The 10,454-nt window shown below is 38.4% G+C and overlaps 1 protein-coding gene and 1 pseudogene across 1 annotated transcript; both read left to right on the top strand.

The window, feature by feature from the left end:
- Positions 1-2,363: 2,363 nt before the first annotated feature.
- Positions 2,364-5,160, top strand: LOC148736400 (high-affinity lysophosphatidic acid receptor-like). The gene has a single exon (XM_088754671.1). It carries the CDS (start codon positions 2,364-2,366, stop codon positions 3,375-3,377), a length of 1,014 nt encoding a protein of 337 aa, XP_088610797.1. The 3' UTR covers positions 3,378-5,160.
- A 3,122-nt stretch (positions 5,161-8,282) lies between these two features.
- LOC148736399 (octopamine receptor beta-1R-like) lies at positions 8,283-9,238 on the top strand (annotated as a pseudogene).
- The last annotated feature ends 1,216 nt before the right edge of the window (positions 9,239-10,454 follow it).

Raw genomic sequence — 10,454 nt, 5'->3', positions numbered from 1 at the left:
ATGCTTGAGGTCAAAATTACAAATTGTAGTATTCGAGTGTTTTCTTTTTTTTTTTTTGTTTTTTGCTTTTTTTGTTCTGTTTTTTTTTTTTTTTTTTCGTTCTTCTTTTCTAGCAATTACAATTGCTGAAACCCTGCGAAGTATGGTGTAAAGAGCCGCTAAAGAAAAAATAACATTCTTCGGTGAGAATTCCGTTGATGAACAAGGGGAGGATCTAGAGGGAGGGTCCGGGGGGTCTGGACCCCCCTAACAGACCTGACCCTTACAACTTTGAGACTGAAACTCTTACATCGACAGGATTGCATATCACTTTTTAACTCACTGATTTTTTTAATGAATCCAAGTAAACGGTAAGCAGCCAAGGAATTATAACGTGCAACCGCGACTGGGTGGGAGGGGGGGGGGGGTGGGGGAGAAGTAAAAAAAGGAGTCCAACAGTCTTTTCTGAACCAAAGTCTGGACCCCCAATTAAAAATTCCTGGATCCGCCTCTGTGAACTACTTCTTGCGGTATGGACAATGCTCGAGCACGTGCATGTGCTAAAAAAGTCTACAGTTGTTAAAATTGTCGAACAAGGAAAAACCACGTTGAAAAATAAACCTGGCTTGTATCTGCAGGAAATTTTTTATCAAATTCGATGGTTTTTTTTTAATTTGCACACATCTGGAAACCTCAATCTCGCCACGGGTAAGGGCTAGGTTTAAGGTTGGTTCAGCGTTTAGGGTTAGCGTTAGGATTAGGGTTAGGGTTAGGATTGGATTAGTTTAATACGTCTTCGTTCACGCATCGATTCAAACCCCATTGCGAGTTATAATTAGAAAATTTTGCAACTGGTGCGAACTGCTGATGACAATTTAGAAGGGAAAACTCTGCCATCTTTCACTAATAGGTTTGGTAAAACTGATCATCTCTTAATTTAGCTGTCAACCGTCGACATAGTGGGAGGGGGCAGGCTGATAAGAAATCCTATGGATAGATCTCAAATATATTGAAATAAACGGTTGTTGAATACGCGAATGCCTTCTGGCCGCTAGCCTAAGGAAACAATTATCCGGTGGTGGTAGCGTGATAGAGACTTATTGAAACTAGCTTTCTCTGTCACCCCTCACTTTGTAAGATACACAACACAATAAATTATTCAACACATCGTTTTAAATTTTTCTTCCTTCCCAGGTTTGGAACGCTTTTGACACTAAGTTTTACTAGTGGACATATATTAAGACCATTTGAAGCAAACTGTTTAAAGGAAGGTAAGATAAGACGACAATTTATGAAAGAGATTGTTTTTAGTAGAAACTTTTTCAAAAATGTTGTGAAATTTATGGCGTATGCCCTCAGTTATGTATGTATCTCGGCTTCAGCACTGAGATTAAGGTTTTACTAATAGCAAGAGTTAGTTCAAAAATAGATTGTCATATTTCGACGCTGTTATAGTATTGTGAAAAATAATACAGTCAATTATCGCCGAATATCTCGGTTCCCTCCGATTATCGGCGATATATCCTAGCATTTTGTCGCCAAGAGAGATAGCGATGAATCCACGAGACGACGACGCTTTAGCTAGGGAGTAAATATTTCTGGGTCATCCTCGGTGTAAAAAACCTACGAGGTTTTCTTTGTTTCATGAGGTATTGTTTTGCTGTTCGTTATTGTTTATCATGTTTTATTGTCTTTGTTTTACGTCACTGGTGAGCTTCAAAGGTTTTTACACCGAGGATAAGCCATTTTTCTGGGAAAAAAATTAGTGATGCAAATTAGACATGCGACCGACCATAAACTATGTGTTCGATTAGAAATGTGCATTTCAGTCCATAATAATAAAAAAGTGAGCTTTGCTTGAAGAAGTGTACAATGATTGACCAGTTCATCATTACAGTATAGCTAACGCAGTATATGCGGTACAATCTAAAGAGCACAAACGCACGAATAATGAAACCACCGCCAGCCAAATGATTATTAAATATCGCCAGCTTAAATACGTGTTAACACCTCCTTAAATATGCATATTTTTATAAAATCCCTCTGTTTTCGAGCTTGATTAAATCGCTGTGGATGAAATTAACGGCCATGTTTGTTCGAGTCTTTCAACAACCCCTCGGTCTCATTTTATAGTCAGTCTGGTGGGTCACGCAAGTTGAAAATAAAAAGTCAAAATGATGTATAGATGAATAAATAGTGAATAGAAAAAAATCAGTCCGTCGACACGCCGCGAAAACTGAGAGCGGTGAAGGTGGGTGCAATGAACTTAGGTAGTTAACAAGGATTATTGCTGAATCTGTTCATGCTTTTATTCAATCTTTTACCTAATTATTTATTCATATGCTCATTGATTTTCAATTTTTGATTAATCTTCTGTAGACAGGATGTCAAGCTTAGAGTTAGCAAGCCGAAGCTTACCTGTTGTCGTAATTGAAGCAAGTGTATGTGTTGCACTGAGCATTATAAGCATCACTGGAAACAGTCTGCTTTGTATAGCAACATACAGAAATCCAAACTTGCGATCAACAGTAAACCTGTATATCATTGCCATAGCAGTCAGCGATCTGCTGTGTGCAACAGTAAATATGCAGTTAGCTTCTGCAACGCTGATCATTGGAAGATGGGACTTTGGCGACGTTGTATGCCAGATTCAAGGTTTTTTGGATGTGTTCACTTTTAACGTTACGCCAGCAACCCTTGGTTTGACAGCAATTAACCGTTACATGAAAATTGTGAAAACGAATCACTACAAGAAGATTTTTTCGCCCAACAGATCTAAGATATGGCTGATTTGTTTGTGGCTTTCCCTTGCAATTTACCTGATTATTATCCGAGTCACAAATTGGATCAAAATCGAATTTGTCCAAAGCTTCGCGGTGTGCGCAATGGGTTTTCCAACTATCGGAAGTCAAATCGTTCATTACTGTATCACTACGGGATTGCTTTTCATTTTACCGTTGTGTATCGGTATTTTCAGTTATTATAAGATATATCACAAAACCCACGAGCATCAAAAGAATGTAGTCTCATCGCTACAGAACAGGACTGTAAATGGTGCAGTGAGGAACTCCGTGAAAGAAACTAAAATTATTCGAGTGCTATTGCTCGTGGCCGCGGGATTTTTGTGTTGCTGGATACCAATGTGGGCATTGGTCCTCTGGTTTCGTTTTTCCCCCGAAACCAGCTCAAGAAGTATTGCCATGCTAGCACTGTTTTTCTTTTATTTGAGTGCTACAGTAAATCCTTTTATTTACACTTTCACAAATGGTGAGTTCCGAAGGGAATTTCGCAAACTGCTGTGTTGCTACAGTGAGAAGGCAAGGATTGCCCCAAACGAAGCTCCTGCGGCCACTCAGAATGAAGTCATCGAACAGGAAGAATACGAAGCGAACTGTTAACTCTTCTAAATTTGTTTCAGAATTAGATCCTCAATTAAGGCCAGAATGAATTGTCATCACTTTCTTTCTTTTTATTTTTTCATTCTTTATTCTATTTTATTCTGTTTTTTTTTTTTTTTTTTGGACTGCTTTTAGGCTAATTAGATTTTCGATGGAGGTTGTAGATTCTTTTATTTCCTAAATTTTTCACGACTGATACGAAATTCCTATCCTAGCAGTATACCGGAAGTTAAGTCAAGAAGAACTTAATGAAAAGGCCCCGCCTACCACGAGTATCCTATAGCTTAGTGGCACTGAGTGGTCAATGACTCCTATTGGAAGCACTCGGAGTTCCTATTAACGAGTAAGGTTTTATGTTTTAAATCAACTCGGTGTCTCAAGAGAAAGAGAAGCGAACAAGTGACATATCCAGTTCAACACCAGAAGAGAAATTCCATATTTACAAGCAACCTTGTAGTATTTGTTTATCATATCAATCAACCCAATAAGGACAAGAAAAGTCGACTTTGGTATGAAATGATTTCAACAGAATGGCGCAAAAGACGAGTGACGCGTCAGCAGCTGATTGGCGATATCAAAGACACGTAAAATATTTTATCATGTGACCCGTTCGATTATACACGCGCAATCCCAAAGAAAACCATAGTAAAAGCCAACGTGTGTAATGACGGATGGGTGGAAGTGAGTCGGTTCGGAAAAAACCCGTCCGAATCTGCATTCACACGGCTTTGATGCAAAAACTTAAGGAAACAAGAAAAGAGTGAAAGAATTCGTGTTATCGATGAATTATGAGTGCCTTGTTCCGACTCGAAAAAAGAAAAGGAAAAGTTTTTACTGCAGGTTTTTTTTTGTGTGTGTAGTTGTCCCGCGTGCGCCATCCATTGCGTCCTCTTATTCTCGAAAAAAAATGACACCTAATGACATCATTGTCAAACCACACTTCCATACATTCCGTAAATCATTCTCAAAAAGGTTACGTTTTATGCTTTTATTATACCTCTCCTTTCAGTTGCCAGGTGCTACAGGTTGCACCGGACGATAGGCCAGATATGTAAATAATAAAGACTGTTGATAAAAAGTCGCAAGCAAGGAAATTGCAATTTTCTAAGTTTATTTTTCGATAAAGTACGTAGTATTTTGAAAAGTGCAAACTGATGTGCACTTCCGCAGAGTAAAGATATTTCACAAGGGATCCATGTTTCCCTTTTTTTTAACCTGATTTTTAACGCTAGCATTGTAATTTAAACGCGCTGCGCTCTAAATGCGCCGTGGAACCATTTTACGTACAGTTCGATGTTCTTCAGTGATCTGACTTGTTTTCATCGTATTTCAGTCTAATGCGAAAACATGTCTGAAAATTATTATCGTGAGATGGAAATTTATGTTGCACATATTATTTCAAAATGCTCATTCAACCAGCTTTTTCTCTTATTCTACGATCCGATCCGCACTCTGACCCAAGTTACGGTCCATGATCCATTCGTGATCCTGTCCGTGATTCGGTCCGAGTTGTGTCGACGCCGAAACAAATGTTTTTTCATAGTACGATCACCGTAAACTAATTCGACAGAAGTTTGCAGTTTGCGCATTTCAATAAAGAGATGAGGAACAAAAGAGATCTTAAGATAGAGCAGTGTCAACAAAAGGTAACGATTCAAACCCAAAATAGGTTTACAACTAGCTTTAAAAGTAAGTTTAAATTAATTTAAAATTAATTCGTAACTGTTTAGAAGGAAAAAACTGTTAAAATTGACTGCTTTTATTTCAGACTCACTTATTGCTGTTGCTGCCCCCTTATTCGCCTGCTATGCAGTAAAATAATGAACATTTAAGGGAAATGGTTATTGGAGTCTGAAATAAATATTTGTATGCAAAATACTCGTCATCTTCTTCGCCTTTCTTGTTCTTGTCATCACGAAACGAATTTCAATTTTTTCGCGACTCTCCAATTGTTTGAAAAAAATCGATTTACTGGCCTGCGACGGAAAAATTGAGAAAGGTATTATTATTATCATTATCATTTCTTTGTTCTGGTATAGCTCGAATCACTGGAACATGCTTCATCCTTGTATGATTCAGTTATTAAATTAATTACGTGCTGTGTATAATTAATCTTCGCTGATGATCATCATCTATTCGATTTATTTCGATTCTGAGTTGTTCTTTTTCCATTTTCTTGCTCCCTCTTTCCATTTAACAATAATTATTTTAGAATATAATAGAATAATTCAAGGTTCTCATTCAGCCCAGTCCAGTTCATTCAAAATGACTTCAAGACAATAAATGGTAACCGTTTTGCGTAAAATCTATTTTAGATATTTCTCTCGCCATTCCCCTTTGTCAGAGTTTTGGCATATATCGTTCTATGCTGATATGTTTTGTTACAGATTACTTGGGATCCATTTCAATGTAATGCAAATTTTCAGTTGCAAAAATGAAAAAAAAAAAGCACCTTTAAAAAGAGTTTTTAAAAAGTAATGATAGATACAAATCAACGTTGGTCTCCCAAAACAGGAAAAACACTACAACACGAAAAAATGAATTACCATTAGAAACTTCTCGGCAGAATGATTTAAATGATAATTGGATGCGGCCGCACGAAGAGAGTTAACCGGGTTTATTTTTTAAAAACCTGGTTAAAATTTTGAAATAATTTAACTCGGTTAATACTTGTTTGAGGCGACATGACCGATTATATATTATGAGCGGCCGGGTTGTGAAGTGGATATACTTAATTGATATAAATGACATAACCCAACAAAATGGAAGATTTCGAGGACCGCGTTCTTATTTTCTCACTTCTCTTTCTTTGTTTTCGTTTCGTTTCATTTCTCTCACGGCTGAGGCATCTATTGAATATCTATTGAATAGTGCGCAAATTTCCAAGTCAGTTCTGTCGAACATGATGTTGATTTTGCGCAGACGTCAGAGTGTTCTCAATCGCCGTTGAAGGAATCGTCCCCGAGTTTGGCTGTATCCGAGACATCCGCGTTGGTTTGACGAAAACTCCCGGAATCCTGCCATGCTTGGCTTCTATAGTTTGAAATTCCAGACCTTCGAAGCGTTATGTCACATTGTCTTACCATTTATAACCAAAAGAAATATTCGCTTTTTTCCGCAATACCGGTAGAGAAGCGCGTGGCTTGTGGCGTCTAGTTACTAGGGAAAGCTATCGCTCCATATCTGTAACGTTCAGTGTAAGAAAATGCACTTACTTAGAATTGTTCTTGAATTCATTCGTGCTCTATTTCATTTCAGAGATTATATTTCTTTTCCATACAGAAGGGCAATATGAAACATAATGAACAAGTTCTGTCTTCCCTGGAGATGCATTTATTTCATCGCTAGCTCTGTTAACTTCGCATATGTTCACGATCCTTCGCAGTAAAGCACTATTTAAGCAATAGTGAAAATCAGACCTGAAAAAAATTCAGGCCTGTACGGGATTCGAACCACTGATCTCTGCGATACTAGTGCAGCGCTCTACCAATTGAGCTAACAAGCCAACTGGGAGCAGGCCATCAAATTAATTCGACATAAACCCGCAAGATGATAAATCAAACAACAAACATATGAAATACATATATATGAACTGCGGTTATGAAACGCAATACAATATTTATTTCTCAATTTTTCAATTGGTAGAGCGCTGCACTAGTATCGCAGAGGTCAGTGGTTCGAATCCCGTACAGGCCTGAATTTTTTTCAGGTCTGATTTTCACTATTGCTTAAATAGTGCTTTACTGCGAAGGATCGTGCACGTATACGTTTCATAACCGCAGTTCATATATATGTATTTCATATGTTTGTTGTCTGTTAACTTCGTCCGCTATTTCTTGCCATTTTTGTATCTGCCACTTCCTATGAAGGTACTCCTATGATCCTAACGGAGTTCGATTAAAAATTTCCTTTTCTGTGGTCGTCCAAGAGCTTCTCTCTTCCTCTTCTCTGTGCTATCTGTTGATGAGCTTGCGCTCGTTTCAGAAAAGCTTGCGGGTGAATGAGGAGAATGGTATAGGGCTTCCCTGTTCAGACCATGGTTCAGGCATGAAGGTCCCTTGCAAACTTCACTGATATGGTGTTGTCGACACATGTTGAGAAGGGAGCCAGAAACTCGCTTGAGAAAAGTCGCTGGCGTTGTTGTTAAAATTGTTCTCGCACGCCATGTTCGAGGCTAAAAGCAGTTGTTTGTCCCATGGTGAATAACATGTGAGGGGATTGACACATTCCAAGAAAAAAGTCAGTGCACTTAACAGATAAGAAACCACCAACCTGAGTTAGACGACGCAGAAAGGTGGTTTAAAATTAACCTAACTCGGTTAAAAATCTATAGTTCTGCAATTAATTTCCGTGGTAAACGTAACCCCAGTTCCATTTCAGTGATGAGTCGAAAAAAGCGGCCCCTTCACGATTTTTCGTTAACCCCGAAGCCGGATTAGCCGATGGAAGTGCATAGCCATTAATTTTAAGGGTTACAATTTATGATATTTTAAGTAAAAGGATAAAGACAGTGTGTTTTTCTTGGGACGTTAGCGTTGAAAAGTTACGCCAACGTTCAAAGCAATTAAATGCTACAATGTTATTTTACCCTCGCTTAAATCTTCATTCGGCTTCTTTATTGACTTCTCTTTAACCATGCTAATAATAACTCGAGGAAAAAAAGAACACCTTGTTAGGTCACGTGAGGGAAATACGAAAAGCTAATACATAGATGAATGAGTACACAAATGAATAGAAGAACAATTGAAGAATTCATAATTGCAAACCCTGTCAGCGATCGGCACGAAATATGGACTTAGATGGGAAAGAGTATTCACCTACATATTTTCTTGGAATACTCTTTTGTTGATTCATTCATTCATCTATTTATTCATCTACCTATTCCTTTCTTTTATCTTCAGAGGGTAATATGTTCAACTTAACGCTACCAAGCCCAAGCTTAGCTGCGGTGATAACTGAGGCAAGTGTATGCATTGCTTTGAACATCACAAGCATCTTTGGAAACAGTCTGATTTGTGTGGCAGCATACAGAAACCCAAACCTACAAAAAACCACCAACCTGTATATCATTGCCTTAGCAGTCAGTGATCTGCTATGTGGTACAGTAGAGATAAGCTTAGCTTCTGTAACTCTTATCATTAGAAGATGGATCTTTGGCGACGCGTTATGCCAATCTCAAGGCTTAGTTGACATATTTGCCTCAAATGTGACCCCAGCGACTCTTTGGTTTGACAGCAATTAACCGCTACGTGAAAATTGTAAAGACGAACCACTACAAGAGGATTTTCTCACCCCGAAGATCTAAGATATGGCTGAGTTGCTTGTGGCTTTCCCTTGCACTTTACCTGCTGATTGTCCGAGTCACAAACTGGATCAAAATTGATTTTATTCAAAGCTACGCAGTATGCTCATTTGATTACCCAACAGGTGAAAGTCGAATCGTTCATTCTTGCGTCACTCTCGGATTATTTTTCTTTTTACCATTGTGTATCGGCATTTTCAGTTATTATAAGATATTTATCAAAACCCATGAGCATCAAGAGAATGTAGTCACATCGCTACAGAACAGGACTGACAGTAGTGCAGTAAGCAACTCAGTGAAAGAAACAAAGCTTAGTAGAATATTGTTCCTTTTAGCTGCTGGATTTTTGTGTTGCTGGATACCAACGTGGACACTTGTCCTATGGTTTCGTTTTTCTCCTGAAACCTGCCCAAGGTTTGCGGCACTGCTTACCACTTTTTTCTTGTTTTTGAGTGCTTCAATAAATCCCGTTATTTACGCTCTCAGGAATGGCGAGTTCCGAAGGGAATTTCGCAAACTACTCTGTTGCCACCGTGGAAGAGCAAGAATGGTGCCATAGTAATCTTAACTTGCAACGATCTCGTGGAACCAGATGAACAAGAAAAAAACTTTTACGTCTGGTGGATTTGGAAGCAGGACGGAAAAGTTATTCCATTCTCTCTCTCTCTCTTTTTCTCTTATTTATTTATTTTTTTCTTTTTGTTTCTTGTCTCTGGTCGGTTTTGTTTTGTTACTATGTGTGATTATCTGTGTATGTGTCTGTCTTGTGTCTTTTTTTTTTCGGTCGGGTTTGTCTGTTTGCTTCTTTACAGTCATTAGGCAGGGAAGGATTCATCGACTTTCTAAAAGCGTTACTAGTTTTAACGTGTTAAAACAAGTACGTATACTTTGAATTTGAGTGATGTTCAACTGACATTTTCATTGCTACTGCCTCCTATGCAGGCGAAGGCAGTCCTGTCGAGTGAGTCTAACAATAAAATACGAACGACCTCTTCGCCCATAACGAAGTGTGCCGAGGTTTACCCGATATTCCTCGCTTTCTGCTTTTGCTTGGTTCGGGACATCTTTGGTCTTTAGTCAGCGCTTGCTGACGAATTTATTCGGATCGCTTCGAATGTTACTCGGAATTAGTACGTGATCATGCGGTTTCCCTGTGCTTCTTATTATTTGTTTCTGACTACTTCAGAAAATGATAAGCATCTCACAATCATTTCAGGATGACGTTTGAAAAAGGAAAGTTCTACCTTGCAGAAATGTCTGAAAAGGTGTGATCGGTGGATCGTGTGAACTTGAGGAAAAAATTTCTTCTTTGATGAGAGAGTATTTTACCGATCGAATCAGCGAATTATGCCCAGCATATCCGAAGATATATTTTTTTCATTTCTTGCCGTGACACGACAAAAGATGATAAACATCTCAAAATACTTTCACAATGGCGTCTCCGGTACGAAATTGAAAGAAGACTACTCTCAGAAATATCTAAATAGGTTTGACTTACACATCGTGGAAACTTCGAAGAAACATTTTATTTTTTTCGAAAAGAGAGCACTTTACCATTTCAATCAATATCCATGTTTAATAAGTCAAAGGTTATCACTATTGTTGATCTTGGTCACGCTACCTACACGCTCAACCGAACATGAAGTTATGCTTACCTTTGCAGTTTTTTCTACCAGTTAAATTCACTACTACCTTCGCTGGGAAACCTAAAAAACTTGCATGTCTCTCTTTCGAACTGATGATTGCAATCGGGCGCGAAACACTGAACCATTTTA

Source organism: Stylophora pistillata, chromosome 3 (genome assembly GCF_964205215.1).
Source record: "Stylophora pistillata chromosome 3, jaStyPist1.2, whole genome shotgun sequence".
Lineage (NCBI taxonomy): Eukaryota > Metazoa > Cnidaria > Anthozoa > Scleractinia > Pocilloporidae > Stylophora > Stylophora pistillata.
This window is presented reverse-complemented; position numbering and strand designations above follow the sequence as displayed.